Genomic DNA, 27,680 nt, shown 5'->3' with positions numbered 1-27,680 from the left:
CCCATCTACACACACAAGCACAATATGTCTTATTTAACTGAGGGGCCAAATTCAGATATCGCTGAGTTGCATAACATGTGGTATATGATTGAGGGGCACCTATTAAGACATGTAACATAACCCGCCGTGTTATAGGAGTGGGGCCCTTATGACAATCACACATAGCATTACCTGTGCTTTTTGATTGAGGGCCTACTCACACTATGCCATCTGTACCATACCCGACGAGTACGTTTGACCCCCAAAGTCGTGAGAGTATGCCCTGAGGGGCCCTATTCAGATATCAGGGGTTGAGACCATAGTAGCACACTGAGGCTTGAGTTCAGTAATCTCCCTGACCACAGCAAATGAAATGAGCTCTGTTCACCACAGGCAAAAATACCATTTCTTTTTATCAATTTTGCTTCCATGTCATGGAAAGTGGAAAGAAAATACTGTCCTTTTGAGTCTTGATAACAATAGTCATTTGATTTTAATAACAACCTTTGAAGACATTTCTTTTTTCTCTTGTTCTGAGAATGCTTATTGTATATCTCACATTCAGATCTCCGCTCCAGTCCTTGCACTCCCCAGACTTATTCCTGTTTAGCCTAGTCTGAAGGATTTCCACAAAATTGTTCATATAATTCCCAGCCTGGTCTTTATAGTATTTTCATTTTTAAAAGACTTGGCAATTGAAAGTATTTTCAGGTTTTAAGAGATATACACAAAAAAAGATAGTCAAGATATACACAAAAAAAGATAGTCGAAACATTTGACTTTAATATGTCAACAAGAACAGTTTTGAACCTGGCTTTACTGTTTGGCAATTTGGCAAATTATTGCTTATTTTAGTCAGTAATACCTTAGCATATTGTATGTTTCGCCTTAACTGTGAAGTACATGAATATGAAGTGGAGTAGGACTAGTAATTTTCCACATTCCATAATTTGATACCAAACATTATATGTTTAGATCTAAAATGATCTTACTGTGTAAATTTTATGTGGTTAAAAAGTGGTGTGAGTGGTTGTAGCCTATATTTTTTGAGAAATTCTGAAGGGTGCTGATGGCATTATCAAACAGCTCCTGTACTATAATTTTTTGCAAAAAATCACATTCATATCCTACTTCACACTTATTCTCCTTTTCCACTAACTTCTCTGACTGTATAAACCCAGTACAGCTTCATGGCTCGGAGATCACTCACTATCATTAGGCCTACTGACAAGCAAAACCTAGAACAATAATGATCACTAAGCTACTAACTAAACTTTTCTCAGTCGATTCTACAAAACATTTTTTGCAGAGCCGTATAAAGATATCTTTACGGCTCTGATTTTGCATATGTTACACATAGAATATTTCTTCTTTGAAAATGTTTGTATCATGAATAGTTAATGAGATAATTAGCATATTCGCTTAGAATAAAAAGGCATTATAAAGTCCGACTCTAGTTAACTCTCAACCTTCGTTAACTTCATCTGCAGCGCCCTCTGGCATTTGTCGCCAACACCACATTCCAAAAGAGATGGGAGGGGTAGAGAATTCCGGGTAAAACCCGCGAGACTTCACGGGGAGACAGACCTCAGTTTTCAACATGGCAGGCAATAAGTTGGTGCTAGAGGGGAAAATTAGTATTATCAGCTTTATCTGTGGACTCGGTGTCGTTTTTATTCCTTTAATTGCAATAGTAGCATCTGATATAGACTGGGTTTTCGACTATTTAACAGGATTTAATGGAAAAATTGCTACCCTTGTATATATTACAGTAATCAACGGCTTCCTGCTACTCATATACAAGGGACCGCTGTACAAGGTAAGTGTTGGCTAGCTAGCATGTTAGCTAGAGAATTGTCTTGATAATTTCACTGCAGGAAAGCAAGTCTGACGAATAACATCAAGTATACTATTAGTACCCAATTACTAGTTCTTGTTTTACTTTGCGTCACGGTGGTGAAACAACATTAGTTCTTGTCCCGTCCATTCTTTTGCCTGCATAATCCTATTACCTTGGCTAAGTTGGCAAGGTAAGTAGATTTAGCTGGGGATCAGTCGTCTTCGTTTGAGAGGTGGCACTGGCCACTGGTAAGCGAACTTACCTGTCTGAATAGGCTAACATGCTGATGTCTATGAGCGTGTGGACGTTGTTTCTGTCATCTTACAATAACACGACCGTTGACTGTTTTCTCAGGTCGCCGTGCGTGCATGCTTTCTCGGATTTACCTTTGGATGTGGGATGATAATCAGTCTTTCAGACACAACATGGACACACTTTGGATGGTAGGATAACCATGGTAGCTTACGCCCCAGACAGCTGCTGCTTCAGCTTCACTGCTGTTTTATAATTGGAGTAGCCTTTAAACTGCAGACATAACAGACTGAGTTTTAGCCTAACTGATGATGACAACTAGTATTGACACAAAACACAACAGTCCATTTATTTGCAGTGCTAAATGTTGTTTACTCTCTGCAGGTACATGTGTTCACTAGCCTTCTTCCACTATTCGGAGTATTTAGTCACTGCGATCATCAACCCACGCAGTCTCTCGCTAGACTCCTTCCTTCTGAATCACAGTGTGGAATACACTGTGGCGGCTGTGTCTTCGTGGGTGGAATTCATAATAGAGAAGCTACTATTTCCAGGTCCTAATGAATAGCTTTATTTCAACCTAACTAGCTTTCTTTCATTCTTTGTGCCTCGTATTCAGTTTGGAAAGCTTCAACTAAACATGAGTTTCATCACCCCTTTGCAGATATTAAACAGCTGAGCTGGCTCAGCGTCCTGGGGCTTTTGATGGTTATATGTGGCGAATTCCTGCGTAAGATGGCCATGTTCACAGCGGGCTCCAACTTCAACCACATCGTTCAGAACGAGAAGTCCCAGAGCCACATCCTGGTGACCAGTGGAGTGTACGCGTTCTTCAGGCACCCTTCCTATGTGGGATGGTTCTACTGGAGTATTGGCACACAGGTTTGATTTTTCTATAATCATGTACCATCTGTACTGTACCATTTGAGGAGTTCATATGCAAAACCCTCTAATCCATCTGACCACTTTTCTTTTAAATGAGCTTTTTTTTAATATCGGGTTCCTATAGGTTTTTGCCTACAAATCGATATCTCAGACTAGGAAGAGAGTGGTATTTAGCAGGTTTTGAAGCAAAATGATTTGATTAGCGTATACTATGTGTGGAGAGTATTCACTCACCATCATATCATTTTTGACAGAGGTGGCGTTTAGAGGCTTTTGCATCTGAACTCTTCATTTGTACTGTAGATGCTTGGATGAGACAGCTGCATACCAATAAGATGACTTTTAAACTACGACAGATAGACAGATGGATAGATAGATAGATAGATAGATAGATAGATAGATAGATAGATACTTTTTTTATGGATCCCAAAGGGGAAATGTAAGGCAACATTTAGTAAAGGGCACCCACCCTGGCGGCACTGCAATACGAGGGGCGAGCCTGGGTGTGAGGACCAGCCCCACCCCATTTGACAAACAAAGCGTAGCATCGTGCAAGCCGATCGATCGCTGAAAGACCAGATGCTACACTTGATCTTAGCCAAAAGGCTGAGAAGCGGCCCCCTTCCGTTGGTTTTAGACAAATTAGGTGCCCGCTTAGCACTAAATGGGCACCCAGTATGTTGAAAATTGGCTAAAAGGGGAATTCCGACATTATATTACTTTAGGACTTCAATTGTTTAAACTATAAGATGTTGCATGCCTGAATTTGCATAAGTCTAAACAGTGTTGATGATCTTCTTCAGGTGATGCTGTGCAACCCTGTGTGCATCCTTGGCTACACGTTAGCCAGCTGGCGCTTCTTCCGGGAGCGCATCGAGGAGGAGGAGATCTCTCTCATTCACTTCTTCGGAGAGGACTACATCGAGTACAAGCGCAAGGTGTCCTCCGGCCTGCCGTTCATCGCAGGCATAAGGATGGGCTCCTAAAGTGTGGACTTGGAAGGGCCGGTACGAGATCCTGGGATGTGCACATTGTAGGACACCACTGACAGGCACCGAGAGAGCGCTGGCTGCCCGGTGATGTTCTGGCTTTTTCTCGGGGTCCCCCCTCCCTCCCTCCTCCTCCGGGGATGGGACCTGGGTCACAGCGTGAGGCAACCAGCACGAAAGGCGGCTCCCCTTTGGGACACTGGTCTGCTCAGAACACGGTGGAGGCCTAATTCTCCACCAACACCATCTCCACCACCTCCTGACATATTCCTCCGAAACACCCACCCACCATACACAGCACAACACCTGGACTCACACCTTCCAATACAAAGTGTCTTAGCCCTCATCAGTGTCATCATCGTCCCCAACTACTTTTTCATCTCTCTCTCTCTCTCTCTCTCTCTCTCATATTCTCTCTATCTTAATCACCTCCCATGTATTTATCATATCCTCCAAACATCACCTCAAATGTTTCCTCATCATTCACTATTCACTGTTTAATTCATTATTTTCTTTACCTGTATGTTTTAACATTGACTAGGTCATGCAGCTTCTACAATGTGTTTTCTGAGGAGAAGAAGAGCTTGGAAGTGATGTTCACTTGGAAGTGACTATCATTGGTGATAGTTTGGTTGTTTATTGTTTTTTTGTTTTTTTTTAAATAAGCATGAGGCAGGAATAACTCTGATCAAGTCTTAGGGCCACTTGTGAAATAACTAGTTTTACTCAGTGAAGTTACACTTTCTGTTCACAGTGATGGGCCCCCTAGTTAGTCACCGCACCTCTGAAAATGCATGTTTTCTTTCAGACAGCTCAGATTGTGTTCCCTTTGGGGTGATTTCTCTGGCTGGGCTTAAGAGATCAGTGTTCCACTCAGGCTAGTTCACATGGAAGGTTATGTTCTAAGTCACTGTAGTTTTACTAACGAGTTTATTTCTCTGACCATTTGAAAATGGGAATGACACAAGTATTCAAACTGAATGCGAGAAACAATCTGTCCTCAGTTGTTGTAGCCTGAGTAGGTTGAGTTTTTGATTCTGATGAACTGTAGTACTGGAGTTTGGCACACATTCTGAGAAATTGTGATATTGCTTCTATTTCATTGGAAAGTTTCTACATGATGCGTTGCGTAGTGATTCATTGTAAGGGTGACCACAGACTGAGTGACATTTTAAACTTCTTTAAGTTGGGGCCAGTTGCAGACCCTGGTAGCTTGTCTGCATGAATAAACTGGTCTGAGAATAAACCAAAAGATACATTGTGCTTTCCAGAGGTTGATGCTTTTATTCAGGGATATTTTTATTGTCTTCATTGTTTTGTTTTTGTTTTTGCATATTAGTTTAATCTTTGTTCCCATCATTATCATCTCCCCAGTGGTTGGTCCTCTCGCATTTTTGAAACCAACACAAGCACTGATATCAATAGCAAAGTGGACCTGAGCACGAAGGGTAACGCTCGTCTGGATTGTCATTGGCTGTCTCGGAAAACCTCCACTTGCTTGGGATGCACGAGAAGGATCAAGCTTGGCTTGGCTAAGCAAGGCCGCCAGGAAGTAAACTGACAGTGGAGGCGTTTACGTTTTCACAGAGATTCGTGGAATCTGATTGGTCTGAACACCCTTACAAATTGAGTGCACTGACTAAACAAGGGTTTAGGTTATTGCGAACATGAGAACATGTTGTAGGTATCTGTGATATTGCTGACAGGATTGCACTATAATATTGACCCAGTGCTATTAGGATTTGTACTGTGGAGGAGGACTATCTACTTCCTAGGTGATTACTGTGCATTTACTCATGGTTTCAAAGTGGAAAAAATAAAACAGCCCCAAACCTGTGAAATAAAGTTAAATGTTTAATCAGTTTGAGATGAATGCTGTGATTTTATTACACTGTTCATAAATCCAGTGCATGCTTGTGGATACGATTTAGGACGTCCCTCGATTTGTTAATTGTATTGGTGCTAAATAGGTATCTCCTTGCGACACGGCAGTTCTGTCAGACTCTTCTGCCTGCCTGTTCTGTAGTAGTCCTTGGTCTTGGGTGGGGTCTCCTCTGATATCAAATGGTCATCCAGCACTTTCTCATGGCCTTCATCCTCAGTACTGGAGGATGAGTCACTGCTGGAAATCCAAGAAATAAATCAGTTATAAAGGCAGCGATAGTATTACATTTGTCATTCAGAAAAGATGATCTGCACAGCAGTGTAGTTATGACTGCAAGAACTTGCCGTGAGTTAGCAGCGCTGCTATCATCATAGATTTTCACCATGGTCTCTGTGCGATCATCCTTAAACACCATGGGGTCCTTTAGCCTGTTAAAGAAAAAAATCAGGCTCATTACCTTCAAAAGCAACTATGAATACCTTTACCTTCAGGGTTTTAATGTAAAAAGGCCTTTGAATTAAACACTTGGTTATGGAGGTTATGTAACAACAAGAGCCTTGAATTGTATGTTTTGTAAAAACTTTACTGCAGCACCATTAGATACATGGGATAATAAGAATACGCTAATAGGAAAAATGCGAAAAGGACTTTAAAATTACCAGTGCAATTAGACTGTCTAGTACCTGGGCTCAAGACGTTCCTTGACCTTGGCAATGGAATGGATGTAGGGCCCTATCTGCCTGGCGATGGTGGTCAGGTAGGAGTTCTCCTGCCTCAGCTGGAGCAGGTCATGGAGCTGTGCTGCAGCCACAGAAACATACAGATAAATCTCTCATTTTGACCTGCAATTGAATTGAAATTACTTTTTTTTTTGTCTTTTTACCTTCATAGATTTCCTGTTCATTTGCTACCCTCTGAAAGGTCTCCTCCCAGACCTAGAAAATTGATTTACATATGGTGAGAGCTTTACCACTGTATACTATGTATGTATATACCATGAACTGCTGTGGCTATCATATTAGTCTATGTGAGGCTGGTTCATTCAGAGCTCTGCATCCTCCTCACCTCTTCAAACAAGGATCTCGTCTTTTCTACGGAAGAGTATTCTGTGGAGATCTCCCGGTCGACGTGCACCGATTTCTCGAGAATCTCGTTCATGGTGTCGGCTTTAATGAGAGAGTGGTGCTTGGTGAGATCTCTGTGGACTTCCTGCACCTGGTCTTTCAGCATCTGGATTTCGGTCTGGAGAGTCTTAACACATCAAAACATTTGTACAATCTGAAAACAGACTGACTAATTCTCCCAAACTCATCAGATCAGTAGGATGGAAATCAAATCAGGCAGGCTCATGCACTCGGTTACCTTGTAGCTGCTCTCGTAGTTGCGGCAGTGGTCAGTGAAGGGCGTCTCCCCTCCTTCGGCCAGCAGGACCTTGGTGCTGATGTAGCGGTGGGCAGTTGGCTTCCGAACCACCGACGAGCTAAGGGACATGTCACTAGCCACCGGACAGTGGGAGGGTGCGGAGAGGGAGGACTGCAAGCTGAGAGAGGGGGTCAACATTACCGTCAACATTACCAAGAACCAAAACAAGATTGGTTTGGATTTCTAATAGGTACATTTTTAGAGCATCAGTTTAAGCAGTGTTTTTTTTGTTATGTCCTTGAGTGTTTTGAAAAGCATTATACAAATTAAATGGTCCAGAACATGAGGAAGGGACTCACAGTCCACTGGAGCCGCCGAGGCACAACCCCGAGACGCTGCCAGAGAAGGAGCGGCGCTGTCCAATCAGCAACAGTGGCTCCAGGCAGCGGGCGAACTCTGACCGGTACTCTGTGTTTATCTGCCCGAAGCATGAGTCATTTCTTTTAAATAATGCATTTCCAGAACATTAAGTCATTACACAGAGACATTTAAGAGTCGTGATATCCGCATTATGGTGTTTGCCCTCCCCCCAATACCTTAATATTACACTTGACGTATTCTATTATGACATTTCAGATGAGTCATTCAGGTATGAGTTATTCTGGGCGTTACAGGGAGATAGAGGAAGAATGTATTATGTATGTGCACAAATGAGAAATGTCTTACTTTACTGCTCTGAGCTGGCCTTAGTCTGTGAGGCAACTTCACAATCTTCTTCAGCCTCTCCATCAGTTGCTGATGAAGAAAGAGTTATTTAATTAGAAGCTGCAGCAGTTCTCAAATCTGTACTATGAGCCATCAATAGGAGAAGAACAAGAGGAATGTTGGCATCAATATTTCATGAATTTCAAGTTCCCTGCACTTACATAACCCATGTCAAGGAACTCAAATTTATTGGCTGAACTAAGAAAAGCGGAGCATGTCACAAGATGAACCTGCACAAAAAAACAAAAACACATAGAATTAGATGATCTGTCTTTGTAAAATGTGTTAATATACTTTGGTTTATATATTTATTTTCCTAGAATCATTGTGAGCTACAACATTCACATCAGTCAGAAAACAGGAAGTCAAGTAATCTGTAATTACAATGAGTGACTAGTAATGTTGTGATTGTGAGCAGGTAACACCATATTGGTGAATGGTCATGTAAATACTCCATACAGAGGGTTGAGTTCATACCTGGAGGGTCGGGAGCAGAGCTGCTAAATGGGACAGTTGCTCTTTGAAAGCGCGGTCCTTCTCCTCATGCTGACTGTAAAACAAGAATGACATTCAGTACTAAAGGAGACCTGCTGTCTTAACCATAGAAACATACACATTATAAAACGAGAATGACATTCAGTACTAAAGGAGACCTGCTGTCTTAACCATAGAAACATACGCATTATAAAACGAGAATAACATTCAGTACTAAAGGAGACCTGCTGTCTTAACCATAGAAACATACGCATTATAAAACGAGAATGACATTCAGTACTAAAGGAGACCTGCTGTCTTAACCAAAGAAACATACGCATTATAAAACGAGAATGACATTCAAGGAGACCTGCTGTCTTAACCATAGAAACATACGCATTATAAAACAAAAATGACATTCAGTACTAAAGGAGACCTGCTGTCTTAACCAAAGAAACATCCTTGTTATAAAAAATATCCGATCCTGCTAGAATACAAAATAGCTTATTCTGCAACATGGCTAAAAGCCAGAGGCCCTTTTTGTTATGAAACATCAAATTGCTTTAACATCATAGTTGATTAAATTAAGGGTCCTCAGGAGTCCATAAATACTTGTAGCTTAATGCACAGCATCTCCTACTCTGCAGCTGATTATTTATTTCAAGTTGATCGGTATTCCAGTAACACACACTGGGCATTGAGAGCATGTTACGAGATGATCTCACCGGAGCATCTTTAAAACAGTAACATGATATATCCGTTTGCAGACATTGAATGGCCCATAATGCTTTTTGTATTGATGCACTGTGCATAATCATGGCCTCCTGCTACATTAATATATAAGCATAAGGCAGGAGACCATATTGTAAAAGTCTGAACTCACACAAATATCCTACCTCGTTTTGACGAACAGTTTATGCAAGAAAGCCATATTCTACTCAGGCCGATTTGCAATGCATATGTTATAATCCAGCTGCTAGACATGTTTATTCCCTTTTATGCTGAACCTCCTGTTGAGTTTATGTGCTATGTTGTTTTCCCAGTGATGGACACACAAATAAAAGAGATTATTCCCACCTCTTGGCAGCCTTGAGGAGAATCCTCTTTCTTTCAGCCAGTTTCTCCTTGTAATTAAAATTAAATCAAGTAAGTTTCAGGTCCTTTTTGAAAACTACATGACACATTTGTGGTATCTCATTATTTGAGAGCTCAGAACAGAAAAACGATAAGGTGCTGCTAACCCACTAGAGAGTATTGGTAAAGGTCATTCAAAGTCATCACCTGCATGTTGTTGAATAGAGTACAGATGGCATTCTCCTCCTCGTCCACATTTGTCCTGACCTCTCCAATCATGGCCTTTAGCAGAAAAATGGCTTCCTTGGCTGATGTCTGTAGTTCTTTCACTGCCTGTAGAGTGCAAGGTTTCATAACGCATAAGAGAGTGCATGTGAAAGGGTCACATCCCTATAGTCAGAGGTTTAATACTGCTTAAAGGTGCTCTAAACAATGTCATACGTTTTCTAGGCTAAAACATTTGTTGTCACTTACAACAAACATCAACTCACCATTCGCTAGCTGCCTGAATACACTGTAAAAAAAACGGGATCTCTGTGGACAACCCAGGCTCCAAAAACCCCCAGAAAACAACTTGGGCAAACCTTGCCCATAAAAACATAACAAACTGTTCCAGCAAATCACAGACGAGATGTGTGTTTAGGAGAGTTTCAATTGCACGGGAGGAAGGGGGAGGAAGTAGTGAGCTAGCTCTCTGTTTTGTTTGAACGTCAACAGAAGTGACATTACCCAGCATCGCTTAGAGCGCCTTTAAAGTATGTAATAAAAATACATCATATAAAACATATATAATATATCATAACATGTACCTTTAGAAGAGAAAAGATGATTAACACTACATATAATCACTGTGTTTTATGCTATAAGGCATACATCACATTAAATGAAAATTTTGTCATAATTTGTACATTAATTCAGCACATTGTAAAGCTACATAATACAGAGCATCTTGTATTTATTTTGAATGTGGTCATGTTAATAAAATCATCCTATGTCTGAAAGTTTCACCACTCACTAGGACGGCGTGGTCCAATTTTTCACAGCCTTGCATATATGCTGTCTCAATATCAATGCAGTGTGCTCTGCTCTCCCTAGAGAGACAAACAAACACACACGCACAAAACACACACACAAAACACACACACCAGAGCAGTGTTTGAAGATCAATACCTCCATCTTTCAGATTAAATTGTGGCGATATATCTGAGCTGCAGTGTTTGTACTTACACTTGCATGTCTCTGAAACAGTTGATACACAGCATGGACTTCTTCTCAGTGGAGAACATGATATAGAGCTCCTCATGGAGGCCTAGGAAGAGGCAGTGCACACACTCAACAAACCATAACACACTGACCTCTCATTCAAAAAAAGAAAATGTGGAGGTAGTTATGGCACAACAGGAATAAAATGTTACAGCAATGTAACAGACTCAGGAACAATTCTGTGCTTAAAGTAAAGTAAAACCAATCAATAGAAATTAGGGCCCAGTCTGTCATTGGGTCAGCTGATACCTGGGTACTCTGTAGTGTTTGTGAGTATGCATACCACATTTTTTATGGGCCTCTTTGGTGCGCTTGGCCAAGGAGACAATCTCGTGTCGGGAGAACATCTTGGCCTTGTGGGTGCTTTCTTTGCAGTCTCCACACAGGGGCTGGCTACAAGTGTTGCAATAATACATTGCATCCACATCCTGTTGTTATGCACAAGACATTACACACAAAAGGTGAATTCCTTACATTCAGAAGCAAGGTTAGAATGTTAGGAGAGACTAAAAGAGATAATGATAGAGAGAGAGAGAGTCTAGTGTCTGATAGAGTACCTGCTTCTTGCACTCCAAGTCACAGTTGGCACACTGCACGGTCTCTTCACTGTCAGTAGAATTGTCCACAAGGAACTTTAGGAGACGGTCCTCAGGAGGGAGCGCACATATGCCTTTAACTACTGTCTGATGTCTACAGCACACACACACACACACCACACACACACACACACACACACACACACACACACACACACATGTCTGTTAGAACAAAGTCAAGCAGGGAACATCAACCTTTAACAATATGGAACAGTATTGTTCAAATTATGGGTGTCATGGTTTCTACATGTCATGGTTTCTTCATGCATGTTAATGTTGTTGTGTAGGGGAGAATGCATGTTAGAGTTGATGTGTAGGGGAGTGCAACAATTCCATTAAGCTAGAGTTCCCTTTAGAGCTGAAATCTCTGTGATAGTATTTCAAATGTCACTTCTCAGATCAAATCAATATTAAATCGAATTAATACAGACTAGAATTATTTGCTGCCACCAAATGTTGGCATCTGTGCCGATACCCCCAGTCCTACTGAAACTGATGTGTTAATTTAGCCTACTCAGACTTCAAAGGTTCACATTGTCATTCCCATTGTCTTGTCCAGCTCTCATAGCAACAATGCCACAAATAGCTATGCCTTGAATTCCTAGATAGGGGAGAACTGAGGCCAAGGTGACCAAAGCAAAAATAGTTCCACGGTGTTCTGGCTTGTAGCAGACCCCAACACTTTCACTATGTGATAAAAAAAACCTAATCGTAAAACAGAGCTATCACAAATGGTATGATTGTGTACACACCAACTATGCTTTCTTGCGTCAGCTTGGACATGTTTACACTTCTGTGATGTAGAATTCTTTTGTAGTGTAGAAAATAATGTCAGAAAAAGACATTTGTTTAATGTTTGGAATCACCACATTTCAAAGCTAGACAGATACGAACGTCTCACTTAAGGCAGTTGATGGGGTATACAGTTACAGACAGTGATCACACAGATCACAGATGTAATGACCACATAATGGCTGTCCATTAGAGACGAATGCATTGGATGATTATAAATGCAATCTACTCCATCAAGGTATGAATGTGCTGTACTGTATATGGCTTTTAGTGTTTCAGATGCCAAACAGAGCTAAAGGCGAACAGAGCTTTTGTACAAAAAGATACTCCCTTAAAAAAACAGTAAATGCACTGCAAACACAGGCGACAAAGCAAGTTAGTGATTAGGCATATTTCACACCCCGTCATCACGCCAACCCATTTAATTCTGCTTTGTGTAAAACTACTTTGTTCAAAACTCCCAAGACTTACCTTCTCCTACAAACACAAGACAAGCAGCAGGTACCAGCAATTTCCTAAGCTATACAATATAACCTATTATAAACAATAACCTCAAGAGATCAAAACTTCTAGAGCCATATGTCAGGGTGTCTTGAATGTTGATTTGTTGCCACCATGGCTTTAGTTTAGTATACAATATATTCAGGCTAACGCAAGAGCAGGATTTACAGCACAGCTGACAGTCTCTCAGGTAATCCCCCCAACACCTGCCATTCCCATTCTCTGGCACTTCTGGGTGTGCCAGAGACAAACAGTGCCCTTTGGGTACACATCGGTCTATGAATAGAGTCCCAATTAGAATACAACAAACAATCCTCTGTGACCTGCAATAGCTCTGAAGCGTGACCATTGGTCTAAATTGAATATAAACAGAGCTACTTTTGCTTTACTGGGTTGTTTAGGTTAAATATAATTTCATCTCTCCAGTGTCAGTGTTTTAGTATAGGCATTACATAACTGGCCTCTGCAATGCATTCTCAGATGCTTACCCACACAGGGGGCATGTTAGCCGACTGTCCACAGCCCTGCCTCGCAGGCAGCTAGCACAGAAGGTATGATAACAATCCAGCAGACATGGGTGCTCATACTGCTCATGGCACAAGTGGCACACCAAGGGGTGGCAGTTGGCACTGTCTAGGTCATAGAGGTTATCCAAAGGGGAGAAGATCCCACCAGACATCTGGAAATACAGAGATTCTTCAGCTCCTCTGTGTGTATGTGTATGACTGAAGACTTTTCAAGAGTTTTCCAAGAGTATGCCATTAGACTGCTTATCGACAACGTATGTAATGTATGATGAAATGTTTTGCTGTGTTCCCTAATTAATATGCTTTGGAACACCATATTCTGTAAAAATGTAAATTCTGATCTAGTAGATCTGACCGAGTAGACCAATAACAATTCATGCAATCAGATGTAGAGTCAACTCCCTGACTCAGAAGCAACACAGAAAAAAACACATAATAAATAAGATATCATAATCCAAAATCCAACAGCATGCAAAACCACCACATAACTCCAAACAAAAGTCAAGTTCTTACATTATCCCTTTGGTTTTCTCCCTGCCGGGTCTGCCTACTGATATGAATGACACTTAAAAACTGTGGGGGACTTTGAGGAGCACTGGGTACGTCACGGGTGACAGGGACTGGCCACGGTACAGCAAAGTAAGTGGGTGTGTGTTGTGGTTATGGGACAGTGAATGGCTCCTGATGACAATAGAGAAACCAGATCCCTTCTATCTGTCAACAAGTGACTAAAATATCTGGACCTCCAATCCCCCAGTGCTTTTCATAGATGCTTGCATGCTTTATTCGAGCAATGGTGATGTATGACCCCTGACCTATCATATATTTCATGAAGCCTGAAGCTGTTGTCGAAACAAGTGGTTGCAAAGTTGTATAGAGTGGGAGAAAAACCTTTTGTCACTCCTACACATCCAGTAAAGGTCTCTAAATTACCTAAAGAATTAAACAGTAGCCTACATTAATTTGAATCAATCAATGACGGTTGGATACATCACTGAAGAGACTACTTATATTATCTTATAGTCTTACATTATTTCCAAGTTGTGATATAATTGATCAATCGATGTTAACGGTGTTTGATTTGGCAGACTATTATTTGACGCATGCGCACAGGTAATTCTTCCTTTCTGCAAAACTCTTCGCCATGGCTCCGGTGGTGCGTACAAATCATGTGGTTCAAATCTTCGATATTGTTGAAGCTAACAAACTTTCAGAGGCTGTTAAATAACCGGTGACTGTCTTTAAACTCGGTTCACGCAATCAAGAGTTTAAATCACAATCACCTACCCCAGTTTTCAAATGTAATCGCGTATATCCCAAGGCCTCGTAGCGAACTCATGTAGCTAACTTGCTAGCTAGGTAGCTTCTAGCAGGTAACAGCATGCTGTTAGAGAATTCACTATCCATTTGGTCACTAATCTTACGGTCTAATTATAGCCAGTCACATTTAGCAACAGTTACTTCGGAGTTGTAGTTTTACATTTGGACGAAATTGATATTTTCACCCAAAACCACAACACCACTTAGAAAATAGTACTTGGTCAGTCTGTAGGTAACGCAGCTAACGTAACGTTGGTCAAATCAAGTAAGTAGCTAATGTCTGCGCTCACATTTCTTACCATGTGATGTTTTGTTTATGAACATAGAAACTTAAAAAGCCAGCCGCCAAAGGGGGCAAGAAGAAGAAGCAGGTCCTGAAGTTCACCCTGGACTGCACCCACCCTGTCGAAGATGGCATCATGGATGCTGCCAACTTTGTACGTGAGAAATACACGTTTTGATTGTGGTAAATCTAAACGTCAAACAAAAAAAATAACCACTAGCCTTTCCTGGAGTTCACATAGATGTGAACAATACTTTTTTAAAGCATTTTAAAAATGCATTTCCATATGCAATGGCTCTTGACTGATGTTGCGTTGAGCCATGTCCAAACCTGTTGTCTCACTTCTGTTCGTACTACAGGAGCAGTTCCTGCAGGAGCGCATTAAGGTGAACGGGAAAGCTGGGAACCTGGGAGGTGGCGTGGTGAGCATTGAGAGGAGCAAGAGCAAGATTACAGTCTCTTCAGAAGTGCCCTTCTCCAAGAGGTACAGTGGTGGCATTCTTTTGCATTCATGTTAAAACTGTGTGTGTGTGAGAGAATTTTAAAAGTTGCAGCATCTTACACATCTGCATCAGCCACGAGAGTTGCACAAATCAAGTCCATGTGGATGTCCGTGCCCGTGAAATGTGTTGCTGTGTTGATATGAACAGAGGGAATATGCCTAGATTGGAGAGGCAGTAAGAGCAAAAAGTCTACTGTTGTTGGTGTACCGTTGGTGGAACGCACTACTAGCAGGATCGTCCCTCTTTACCTTCAAAAAACTACCTACAACTAGACTTGCTAATTTTAGCACTTGATTGTATGGAAGTAGCACTCACTGCTGCACTGACTTGTCCTTATCTTACGCTATCTTGATTGTTTCTCTTGTTGAGAGTCGCTTTTGGTTAAAAAGCGTCAGCCTAATGTAATGTAAAAAAATGTAATGTGTACGCCCCTCACCTCAAGACAGTAGGCAAGTGACACGAGAAGTGTGACTAATATACAAATTGACGTGCACGACCAACAGCACTGTACAGTTTTTGCTCCTACTGTTACTGTTAGATTGTCAGTTCAGTAATTAGGCTATTAAACAAAATGTTTTGTTACTGTTTTGTGACGTACAGGGTGAAATTACTTTTTATATCTTCCAGTGTACCCCCCTCTTGCAAATAGTTTGGACATGCAGAGGTTCAGTGGAGTACTGCATGCTGTATTGTGGTGAAGCTTGTTGGTCCATATCATCATTTGATGGAGTGGTTGACATTGTTTGCAGTTCTGTCAAATCATTCTATTGTTCTTTTGGATATTCTTATCATCAATACTTGGCTGGATATGCAGGTCATGGGTAGTGGAATCTGATGTGAGAACTGATTTGTGGTGTCTGATCCCAGGCGAGTGTCACAGGAAGTTGAGTTTGTGGTACCCTTTAGGTCAAATATACTTGTCTACTGATGCCCAAAGTGTCTTTAAAAGTTTGGTGACTATAGTGTGTTGATAGTTCTTGGTTCCCTTGGCTGATTGACAATTTTTGTGCATATGTGAACACGTCAACCAGACTCGGACCCCTCTAACGCGAACCAAACTCGAGAGGTAGTCTCGGCACGGTTCGCTTTGAAGTCCGCGGCACGGTTCGCATTATTTGTGCATTATGAACACAAATCGCCCTGTGTTCTCTCACATTTTGCATTGTAGAATAGCCTATTTTGTCCTACTTGACTTTATATTGCCAAAAGAGAAGGTATGTTGTTTATTATTTAAAAATAACTATTATCATTAGGCTCATGATAGGCCTACAGACATTTGTAATTTGGCTACAAATTTAGTGTGTTCTAACGTTAATGTTGAGCTGAATTTCTTTTTATTCAAGCTATTGGTAAGTATAAGTATACTCTTTTGATCCCGTGACGGAAATTTGGTTCATTTATCCCAATCTGTGAATTAATGAAACACACTCAGCAAACAGTGAACACACAGTGAGGTGAAGCACACACTAATCCTGACGCAGTGAGGTGCCTGCTACAGCGTCGCTCGGGGAGCAGTGAGTGGTTAGGTGCCTTGCTCAAGGGCACTTCAACCGGTGCTACTGGTCGGGGTTCAAACCGGCAACCCTCCGGTTACTAGTCCGAAGCCCTAACCAGTAAGCCACGGCTGCCCCTCAAGCCTAACTAATGAAGAATTAGGGAACATAAGATTACATTGCTCACCATTTTTCATGATCTGCTACGCTCTGTCGAACACATACGAGTAGCCTACATACTGAGCAGCGCAGATAACAGGCTGCTTTTCACTTGTCATTTTAGACGTGAGCTTAAGTTGGGCATAGCAACAGTAACTAAGTGGGGCGGGCCCACCACTGAATTAGACAGTGTGATTGGATGGCTGGCATGTTGACTGACAGTTCAAGAGGATATTTGCAGTAACTTCAGATCAGAATTCATTCAGAAAATATTATCATATATATTTCAGGAAAAAACATGGAAATGAGCAACTACAAAGTCCATAATCCAAAGCAGTAGCCTATAAGGTCTGAGACCCCCAGAGAAGGTATAGTGTGAACAGGAAGGAAACTAACGGCTTCTACACACAGTTGCATTCCGTCAACGCATGCCAGTGGGTGTTCCCGACGGTAGCTATGCAAATGACTTGAAGTATAACCGTAATTTGATTGGTTGGTGCCATCCGTCGATTGGCTTGATTGCCGGTGCCGTCTGTCGGTGCAGCAACAGCTGAACTTCTCAACGCGAGCATAGATTCCGCATAATTTGAATACAAAATAAACTGAATCCCTTTTGTTTTGGTCCACTTTCTGGTCCCTTTTTAGTGGACTGAGTTTGGTTCTTGTAAAAGGGACTATATGTGAGAACACCCTAAGATATACTTGTCTGCTGATGCCAAAGCGTCTTTAAAAATGTTTGGTGACTCGTTTCTGAAGGACATAGTGTGTTGCAGTTGCTAATCAAGCTGATGCTGACCAGAGAATTGAAAACGGACCTGTCTGCTCCTCTCTGTGCTCAGTGTTGCCAGTGTTCAGATCTTACTGGCATGCTGGGGGCCTGTGCTGAGTTTGATCTCGTCTAGGGTTCTCATCGGATTACTCCCAGGGATAACTGTAGCTGAATGAAGCGCTGAGTTCAGTGACCAGTCTGTCACATGGGAAATGAAGGCATCTTAATTGATAGCCAACTCCCTAGGCTGTGACTTCTTTGATGTGTTCACATTCATGCAAAGTTTTGTATGACCTACAGGGATCAGAAAGTAATGAAGTGGCAGAAAGGGATTGCTTTGTGTAGTATATTAGTAAATGTCTATCAGGTTAGTATGTTGCTGAAATTAAGCTTACATCTGACACGATAAAATGCCTCTGAGATTGGGGGTTATGAGAGGTATTGAACACCAATTTGTTCATAGATTTATATTGAAATGTAGGTAATTTTGTAAAATATTTGTGATCAAGTGCCATCACAACAACACAGAGCGTTAGATTGCAGATCTGACGATTCATATGCCATTTCACATGATGTTCATGGCATGTAGCATGTTATGGTAAAAATGATCGCCCATATTGAATCAGAAAATGCATTGCCAGCCTGTTTCAATAACACTTGACCAACATTTATCTGCCTGGCAGCTGTTTGCAGCTTGATGTTTGTTATTTGGCACGTTTGTCAAAAGCCACTTATAACAACGAACACTTACACACACACACACACATTTATATCAGATGCAGTCTATGCACATATAACATATGCAGTCGATTTAATCAGTGTTGGGACGGATATGCAGTCTATTTCATCAGTGCAGTGTTTGGATGATGTGGTTCATGATGTGGCATCGCTTTGATTTGACATGCTGCAGTTTGACCTGAATTTTTATGAACTAAATAATGTTAGAAACATGGCTGTTTCTTGTGCTTGTCATGTATTCTTCATGATTTTTTTGGTTTTGCCCAGACTCTGATCACATATCTAAATTGCTCTTATTTTACTGCAGATACCTAAAATATCTAACAAAGAAGTACTTGAAGAAGAACAACCTCAGGGACTGGCTCCGTGTAGTTGCGAACACCAAGGAAAGCTATGAATTACGCTACTTCCAGATCAACCAGGATGAGGAGGAGGAGGAAGATGAGGATTAGATGTACGAAGCTTTCCTCTCTTTTTGTACATTCAATAAATCATTGTACTCTTATGATGATATTTCACTTTTGTTTCACTATGGCTCTTTCTTTGGGACTTGCCCGAGAGGTTGTTTAACTAGAATCATCAAATCTACAATCCTATGTTAGTGTGTGTGTGGTGTGGGGGATTAAATAAGTCGCTTTTTAATTTCAGAGTATTTGACACGCCACTACTTTGTGTACATATTGCTATTTTAAACTGCTCAGCTATTCTGGTGAAAGTATATCAATAGAAACATAGCAGCCTGAACAGCATTACGACTTAAAAAGTAGGCTTTCAAAACTAGATTGATATAGTGGTCTGGCCTTGGAATTTGTGGTGCAGTACATTGTTACTCTGTGTAGCAGAGGGAATTTACTGATTTGACACCTGCAATCACAAGAGTAAACGTTTAGTCAAGTAAGTTCATAAGAATATTAAGCATACCCAATATAAACCGGAATCATCTGGGTGCATGTATGAGCCTATGGGGCCAAGCTATTCTCAGCCAGAGGTCCTGGGATTTTTAAACCACAACTATGCAAGTTTTGATCTACTACAGTGATGTCTACCTAGAAGGCATGCAAAACCTTGCAAAACATCCCCCAGAGCCTTACTGAAACTGCTAGGTTCATGAGAATGGCAACTAGTGTCTTGGCGATGTGGTCAGCAATGTTGTGCTGCGAAAGGTTCTTACATTTTTGTAGTGTTCCAGCCTGGAACAGAACTGCATAGTATGTCCTCGATGCCCAGTGGAAACAATGTCATCCACACAATAGATACCAAAAATAAGTGAAAATATTACTGTGAGGGAAAACAATGGATCTGTATAAGGGGTAAGAAATGACAGCAATTTTTTTTAACCAATTTACATTAATCTTTATTTAACATTTTCATGAAAAACAAGATGTTTTACAAATTGAAAAAAGAATACACATACTGTATTAACCCCAAGGACACACAGCTGATAACAAATAACAGTTTAATGGAAGCTAACAACAGTAAAACTGTACTTTTTCCCTGGATTTCTTCTTCCGTTCATTGGCAATCTCAACCTGTAACCTCAAACCAAGCACTTAAATAACAGGTTCAAAGGAACTTGAGGTATGAGCCTCCAAACCTAGCTCGGACAAAGGTAGAATGTGGAGCTTAAAAAGGTGGCAAAAATCAAGCCTTCACCCAGATTGCACAAACTTGACTGACAAGACACAGGGATTATATTTTGAAGCACAGGGAAAAAAAAAAAAAATGAATAGCCAACGACCCATCATTGCCAAGGGAAATGATTTTCAACGCTAATAAAACGTGTGTGTGTGTGACAACAGAAACAGCCATACCCTTAAATACATCACATAAAGGCACAGATACGGAGTGTTGGTCTGAGTGATCCCAGTGACGACCTGTGCGCCTGGTGACAGTCTGTGTCTTTATAATGTAGCACCGCGTGTTTGGAAAAGGGAGACACCGATCATTTCGTAAAACATTTCAAAGACTACACCGACTGTTAAAAACCCAAAAAACGTAAGACGACAAAACTAGGATGCTGTGTTGGGACTTCCATTGGGAATGTAGAAGAAGAGGGAGTAAAAAGGGGGGAATTCCACTGAGTAGTAAGTGCTGGGAGGGAACAGAGGCTGGATTTTCCCTTACCAGCAGTAGTCAGTGGCTTTGCACACACATGAATGCTGGTAGGAAACAATACCCCCAATACATGATGCTCAGCTTATACCATAACCACTTATTGCAGCATTACTTTCTCCAGATTTGATTCAAATTGAAGTTTAAATCTGATTTTCTCTTGCCAATGTATTTGTAACTGATGCCTGAACAAATAACCCTCCCCTACACTGACCCGACCCAATTATTAACTATACAAATTATCTCGGGGTGTTGGCCCTGTCTGGCCAGATTCAGTTCCTTCTGGGAGAGAAGAACCCCAGAAAGAGTGAGGTTGAGAGAGTCTGCCTCGTTCAGAGTGTGCGGGGGTTGTACTCTGGTAGCTTCTTCAGCTTCTCTTGTTCCTCCTCTGACTCATGACGGGCAATAACTAAGGTGTGTGCATAGCCCATCACTACCTGCAGAAACAACATAGCACTTCAATATCTGCAAAAGTACGGTAATTTGTTTTTTAAAATACACACAGGGTAATTTACCTGTTCTGCATAGATCCCATCCAAGCTTTTAACCTCCTGGGCTGTGGTGGAAGACTTGGGCTTGTTGTCTCCATACCCCTGGAAAAGATTTACAGAAGTTAGTTACCAGATCATGTACAACTTACATGTTTTTGTCTTTTCATTTGATCTTCCTTAAATGCCCTCAAACACAAGTGTTGGCTCTTGTCAACTTACCAGTTCCCCAAAGGTGGGAGAGGGACCCCAGCTGATGACGCTTTCATCAGCAGCGATGATTATGCTGCTCTTGCTGAGGACAACAAAAGGGCAAGAGGTTACTTTTCAAAGAGGTAAGAGCAGCATGGAGACCAAGCACATCTACTACACAAAACCAAACCACAGCTATATCTACTAGAGATGTGTAGGGGGCAAAGTGGCTGAACACTAACCCGCAAGCGAGTTTGCGGACCTTCCATCCACTCAGGTCCTGCACAGCTTTAGGGTACATGGTGGACTCCCGAGAGGTGTTGGTGATGCCCCAGAAAAAGAGCCCCCCTGGAAGAAGGCAGATATGATATTAATGCTACAATTCTAATTATATCAATTATTAATACTGTAATCATGATAATTAATAGAATACTGTTGAGGCATTACCAAATTGATCAGCAAACAAGTTAATTGAATAATTATAATTGAGAAGACACAGAAACAAACAAAAACAAAATAATAAAACAAATAAACAAACATGGCACCCCACTTACCCAGCTCACTAACAGCAAAGGAACACTGATATCCACAGTATATCTGAGAGGCCCCACGGCCTGGGAAGTCAAAGAGCTTGACTAAACGTGGCACCATCTCATCCTTTTGCTCTGCGTGTCCTAAACGCCCATAGCCTCCGAAGCCCCACGAGAACACGCGCTTCTGGGAGTCCATCACCAACTGTGCACAGGAAACACAGACAAAACAAAACAGACGTCATCCTGACGCAAGCACAACTGAATCACTGGGCTGGGATGAACAGGACCACACTTGTTCATTTCCACACATGGACTGTCTTGCACCATATTTATCCTCCCCAAGAAGGAGCTTCTATATTTAAAAAATGTGATTGCTGTTTAATTCTATTTTACTCGAGGCCATCTGTACAGTTTGTTTTTCATTTCCAAAGACCTTGAGTAATGTTTTCGTGGAGATACCACTGTAGTGTTTGCCAAACTATTCCTTGCCGCTCTGTAGTTAACTCACCGTGTGATTGGCACCACAGGCTATATCCCGTGCAACCACGTTGGGCACAGGTAGCACCTGCCCGTCCTTTGTCTTCTCAATGAAGATGGCAACCCGTCGAGGGATGAGCTCACAGTCAAACTCAATGCGCTGAGCCCGAGCAATGAACTTCCCATCTGAATTGTGGCCTGTTGCAAAGTGAGAAAGGGTAAATGTACAGTCCGTTTGTGCTGTGGCATGTCTTATCTGAGCCTGCTATTGCCAGTGTCAGGATCATCTGGGACTTACTGTTGACACATACCTAACTGGCCATACTCTGGCATTCCGAAGGAGTAGATGTTGCCCTTGCAGTCCACAACCATGCTGAACTCTGCCCCACATGCCACCTTGACCAGGGGCTGTCCATTGTACAGCACCTGAAATACAAGAACGTACGTAGACTTGTGAAAAACTATGCCTCTAGAAATATATCTAACACAGTCCAAACACAATAACAGGCTGACTTTTGGTGACATAACTGTAAAATCAATGGCTGCCATATAAGCAGATCATACAAATCTGCAATTACAGTACTACAGCAATCCAACAAGAATTTGTTATTCAAAGTTAAATCTGATAGGCCAATACTAGTATATTTCAATTATGCATATTAAAGGTCTTATATTTTGGTGCATGCATAGGAGGGGAAGAGCGCTTACTGTGGCAGGGCTTAGAACTGCATCTGTCTGACTGCCCTGACCGAGCTGTCCAAGTTTGTTCTCTCCAAATGAGTAGCAAGTACCGGTTTCTGGAAAGGGAAAAGAGTGTTGGCACAACACTGACAGATAGAGAGAAAGAGACAGACAGAATGTTCATATGCATCAGGCTTTGTGCCCACCTGTAAGAGCCAGAGTGTGGTTACGTCCACAGGCAGCGGACACGATCACTTCCTTGGCGAGCACCTCCACCAGTTTGGGGGCATCCAAGCGTTTGGTGTCCCCATGTCCCAGTTGACCCTTCTCATTACGACCTGAGACCATAGAAGAGACATAAGGCTAAGTGACAGGTGCTCTTTAAGGTGCATTCCTTGGTGCTCTGCAGGTATGCTCCATCTCCTCACCCTTTCCATACAATGCCATTGGAAAATATTTTTATTCTTAAAACATCATGACTACATCAGAAAGCAAAAAAAAAAAAAAATAATATATATATATATATATATATATATATATATATATATATATATATATATATATATATATATATATATAAAATCCTTTTCAACTCATTTCATTCAAATGCGTCCTGGGACTATGCAAAGCTTAACAGATTTTGCTCACCAACATGCCTAAATGTGATCATTGCACCATTGTTTAAAAACCCCCTGAGGCATAGGCAGCTTTGATGTAGACTCACCCCAACTAAACAGTTTTCCATCTACGGTGATGAGGAGGCTGTGAGCAGCACAGGGCCCCGACACGACAGTGCTGACCTGCACATCATTCAGGCATCCATAGCGATGAGGCCCCCACAGGTTCTGGCCCAAGTTCCTGTAAGCAGCTGCCATGGACAACAAAAAGAAAAAAAATACTTCAGTCCATTAAAAGTTACATGTACAGTGCTTCACTGTGCTGATTATGGTATCCAGTGTGATCAAGTTTATATTGGGCAGAAATGCTATTAAATGAAATGGCATGAGGGAAGCACATGCAGTCTTATCCACAGCATAACAGACATCATTTATGGGCAAATCTGTTACAAATCCTTTTTTGCAGAATATTTTTACAATGTGGGTGATGTTTGACTGCTTTACTTTTGTAAGAATTACACTTTGCTCACAAAACCTTTAAAACGGCAAGCAGGACAACAAAACTGACGCAATAATAATGTCATGCAGCTCATCTGCACTGCCATCTTGGATGTGTATGAGTAAGTGTTCCTATAATGCACCAGCCACACACAAAAGGCCTCTAAAAGATCAATCCAGCATTGATCCAGACAGACCACAGCTTGCGAGCTTGCGAGCCCTGCAGCTCATACAAGACAACCCAGGGAGGATGCTCTCAGTCTTAGACAAACAATGGAGCTACAGCTAGACAGCATCTCTGAACTTCTACATCAGTTATGAACATGTGCATCATAATAACACAGCTCAAACGTCTGTCCCATTTTAGAGCAAGCAACATTATGGAAAATCGCTAGTAGACATGACGTATGCGGTGTGTGCAAGACTACATGCTACATAAGGGCATATGGCCCGACGGCTATACACACCTTGCTGTTTTGGCACCTCCTTTCTCCCAATCAGGTCCCAGTTGGTGGCTCCGAATATGACCAGTTGACCCTTGCCTTTGGGAAGTTCGAGTTTCTGAGGAACAATTGAGAACAGATTCCATGAAGTGAGGCCTGTGCAAGGTCTCCTCATGCAATATTAATGCTGCTTAAAATGGTCGAGGCGAGCCAAAATACACACACAGATGAACAACTCACAATCTTTTCTTTCACGTCATCGGCCACAGTGATAGGTTGCAGGCCTGTCTTTGGGACGGTCCTGCCTGGCTTCTTAGTGTTCTCTTGCTCAAAGTCATCAAACTCGTCGTCGCTGCTGAACTCCCTGTCTTTCTTACGGCCTCCTGATCTCTTCCTTTTTGTTCCTCCGTTCCCTGAGACATCAGTCACCTTCTTGCGGGGCATTGTGGCTTGGATTTTCTGTGACACAGGACCGGGGAGTTTTAAGCAAACTGATAAGGCATTTAAACTATGCATGACCCAATAGGAGACGTGTGAGACACCCATGACTATGGCTTATAATCGTGGAAACGTGAATCATATCTTAAAATGTAAGCACTAGTGATAGTGATTGCATGACCAGTCACTACAAAGCAAAAAGTCCCCTCTAGTCTTGTCTGTGACTATGTGATGTCGTCCCTTCTGATGAGAATACAGCTTATTAATTATGTAGCTATGGTGCCTTATGCATTTTTCATATTCAACCTCACCGTAAAATTTTCCTTATGGGCTATGAATCAAAGCTGGCTTCCAGTGTAAGCAATGTAGCCATCACAAGTACAATGGTTCAGCTTAGTGAAAGGCATGTTAATCTCAAGAACTGGGATGCTTATTGGAAACTACAATTTATAAGTGGGAACAATGATACAGCTCTATCAACACATTAAAATAAACTACACGGTATCGTGTCGACAAATACACTATAGACACATCGTGTAATCCGCAGAATTGCTGCACTGGAAGTTCATTAAATTGGCACCATAGCCTGGCTGTAGTGGCAAAATCTCTCATTGGTTCAGACACCGCATGAACCAACCAGAGGTTCTTTGGAAAAGAAGAAAAGTTTATACATTCCGGGACAAATGTGTAGCTCATTCGACAAACTACCATTAATCTAAAAAATAGTGAATTCAATTTACGTTATGTAACGCAGCAGAACACCACTTCCTTAAAAATGGACTGCAGTTAATCTCCTTCAAAGATTAGGTATGCCGTCCAAAAATATACCATAAACGCTTATAATAATAGTATCTTGACACTATATTTCCAATAGCGTCAACGATTAAAAATGCTGGGTACATAACTGCAGCTAAACAAAGGAGCAGCTATCGCATACAGTTTGAATAGCGTGACGATTGGCTCGCAGCATAGAGGGTCCGTTTAGTTCTTTGTTAGCTAGCTGCCTATATTTTGTACGCAGCTGGCGTCAAGATTAGCCGTCGGTATCTGACCAAACCAACTATAAGATTAGTAGCTAGCAACCTAGCCATTCTATGAAGCCGTGATAAGCTCAATGAAAACCTTCCCATTAATAGTGCAATGACTTAATAAATCGGCGCGGTGAAAGCGTTAATCGTTTCTAGTATGCTGACACGAGTAGGCTAATTACTCCCCTGTCAAAAACACTGCATATTGCAGAAAGATGGCTATTGTAAGGTAACATTATTTTTGCGAGCTAACGACAACTAGCAAGCGTAGCTGCAGTAAATGCTAACTCGGTTAGCATTACCATTAAAAAAAAAAAAAAACAAAGCCATACAAACCTTGAACGCAATATGCTGATGAAAAAGTTTCCCTCTCCGTTTTAAAGACACTAGCTAATGAGTTAACTACAAAGCTAACTTTATGATGCCGTAAATAAAGTTGGAGGATGGTAAGCGACCGACTGGTTTCCTGATTCTGATGCTTCTCTCGTGTCTGTCCGTCTTCCTCGTTTTTTGATTGATTTTGAACAAAAGAATCTGCAGTCTCCACGGTCAAACCACGTGGGTGCTGCCTTACATTCATTAAATTACAGTCAGTTGGGTAGACCGGGAAGTATCTGAAAAGCTATATGGCTTCAGATACCTTTACCTTACTACCTGCAGTGAAACTTTTTTTCTGCGAATTTCAAACCAGTGAAACTATTCCATGTTCAAACTTGAAACAGAACCTTACCTGTCTTTACTTGAAGATATGTGGGGTTGCCCTGAAATAAGGGAGGTCTGTCTCACCATAAGCCCTCCCCCTCTGTCGTCCGTCTTTTTTGTTAAAATGTAAATATGCGCTGAGATGTGTCATAGCCTGCCTACAAAACAGAAACACATGGGGGACTTTGAGAGCTAAGACATTTAAAAACTACACTTCTTCTGGAGTCTGATCATGTGCAAGATTCACATCGCCCTCTTGTGCTTGGGAGAAGCAGCACGCGTCGAAATCTGTCAATTTATTTTGTTTCAATTCTAGGTGTACTTGGTTATTAGTGATGTTCAGTAGAAGAGAACATATGGAAGCACACAAGATTAGCCATAGATGCATCTATCTGCAAATGCATCTATTAATTTATTAATATCCACAATTTAGTTAGACCACTTGGTATATTAATAGGGGTTTTGATCTAAAGTCTTTCAGTAAATCGGAACAATAGTAGGCCTATCCAACATTTTGTTGAAAGAAGTGATCCTGGAGAAGGCCTTGAAGATGAAAATCTGTACTGGACTGTTGAAGGTTCTCTCTCTCTCTCCCTCTCTTCTCTCTCCCTCTTCCTTGACACTGAACATTGTTAGCATGTTAATTATTAACCATTGTAGATAAAGCAGTGTCAGATCATTGGTTTAGATATTGAGGTGTGTTACTAATGAGATAATACTCTTTGCATCAAGGTGAAACTAGGCGGTAGGAGAATTAATACTCACATTTGTGGATGTTAACCAGTAGAACCCAACTGAAATTAACATATAAGCTTGAATAATGTAGGACTAAATCTTTTGAAATTAAATCATATAGGCTATTGGAGAACAAACAAATGTTATTGAACCATTTTACTGACAGGAACATCAGTGTCCAAAGAGAGATTGTAAATATATCTCATTTTCACTTTCCCCTCCACATAAGGCACTTTTCCTGTGTGAGCCTTCCTGTGTTGAAAAGAAAGTCCCAGGATTTACCCTGT

At 41.4% G+C, this 27,680-nt stretch overlaps 4 protein-coding genes and 1 pseudogene across 8 annotated transcripts; 2 read left to right on the top strand and 3 right to left on the bottom strand.

Annotated features, from left to right (window-relative positions):
• Nucleotides 1-1,536: 1,536 nt before the first annotated feature.
• icmt (isoprenylcysteine carboxyl methyltransferase) lies at nt 1,537-5,807 on the top strand. Its single transcript, XM_042099159.1, has 5 exons — nt 1,537-1,798; nt 2,174-2,262; nt 2,456-2,625; nt 2,736-2,953; nt 3,760-5,807. Exons 1-5 carry the CDS (start codon nt 1,580-1,582, stop codon nt 3,940-3,942), a joined length of 879 nt encoding a protein of 292 aa, XP_041955093.1. The 5' UTR covers nt 1,537-1,579; the 3' UTR covers nt 3,943-5,807.
• On the bottom strand, nt 3,411-3,574 carry LOC121714638 (annotated as a pseudogene).
• On the bottom strand, nt 5,787-14,884 carry rnf207b (ring finger protein 207b). Of its 3 annotated transcripts, XM_042099149.1 has the most exons (18): nt 13,698-13,797; nt 13,146-13,336; nt 11,326-11,458; nt 11,052-11,196; nt 10,733-10,814; nt 10,521-10,596; nt 9,713-9,838; nt 9,509-9,555; nt 8,435-8,507; nt 8,119-8,187; nt 7,919-7,987; nt 7,552-7,670; nt 7,193-7,370; nt 6,896-7,081; nt 6,714-6,765; nt 6,514-6,631; nt 6,175-6,258; nt 5,787-6,067 (listed from the first exon to the last, which is right to left on the bottom strand). In XM_042099149.1, exons 2-18 carry the CDS (start codon nt 13,334-13,336, stop codon nt 5,908-5,910), a joined length of 1,908 nt encoding a protein of 635 aa, XP_041955083.1. In that variant the 5' UTR covers nt 13,698-13,797; the 3' UTR covers nt 5,787-5,907. The 3 variants fall into 3 exon arrangements, with proteins under 3 accessions (XP_041955083.1, XP_041955085.1, XP_041955084.1); XM_042099151.1 differs by lacking the exons at nt 13,146-13,336; nt 13,698-13,797 and adding an exon at nt 14,804-14,884; XM_042099150.1 differs by lacking the exon at nt 13,146-13,336 and having other exon boundaries at nt 13,698-13,813.
• LOC121714028 (60S ribosomal protein L22) lies at nt 14,260-18,967 on the top strand. The gene is made up of 4 exons (XM_042099160.1): nt 14,260-14,340; nt 14,831-14,941; nt 15,147-15,271; nt 18,757-18,967. Exons 1-4 carry the CDS (start codon nt 14,329-14,331, stop codon nt 18,899-18,901), a joined length of 393 nt encoding a protein of 130 aa, XP_041955094.1. The 5' UTR covers nt 14,260-14,328; the 3' UTR covers nt 18,902-18,967.
• Nucleotides 18,968-19,776: 809 nt separating this feature from the next.
• Nucleotides 19,777-27,441, bottom strand: rcc2 (regulator of chromosome condensation 2). Of its 3 annotated transcripts, XM_042099157.1 has the most exons (14): nt 27,424-27,441; nt 26,687-26,816; nt 24,731-24,949; nt 24,515-24,608; nt 23,657-23,800; nt 23,139-23,270; nt 22,960-23,048; nt 22,563-22,677; nt 22,283-22,449; nt 21,796-21,976; nt 21,484-21,589; nt 21,272-21,344; nt 21,077-21,154; nt 19,777-20,998 (listed from the first exon to the last, which is right to left on the bottom strand). In XM_042099157.1, the coding sequence occupies exons 3-14, from the start codon at nt 24,932-24,934 to the stop codon at nt 20,894-20,896; spliced, it is 1,488 nt and encodes a 495-aa protein (XP_041955091.1). In that variant the 5' UTR covers nt 24,935-24,949; nt 26,687-26,816; nt 27,424-27,441; the 3' UTR covers nt 19,777-20,893. The 3 variants fall into 3 exon arrangements, with proteins under 3 accessions (XP_041955091.1, XP_041955092.1, XP_041955090.1); XM_042099158.1 differs by lacking the exon at nt 27,424-27,441 and having other exon boundaries at nt 26,687-26,834; XM_042099156.1 differs by lacking the exons at nt 26,687-26,816; nt 27,424-27,441 and adding an exon at nt 26,293-26,665.
• Nucleotides 27,442-27,680: the final 239 nt, after the last annotated feature.

This window comes from Alosa sapidissima, chromosome 7, assembly GCF_018492685.1.
Source record: "Alosa sapidissima isolate fAloSap1 chromosome 7, fAloSap1.pri, whole genome shotgun sequence".
Lineage (NCBI taxonomy): Eukaryota > Metazoa > Chordata > Actinopteri > Clupeiformes > Clupeidae > Alosa > Alosa sapidissima.
This window is presented reverse-complemented; position numbering and strand designations above follow the sequence as displayed.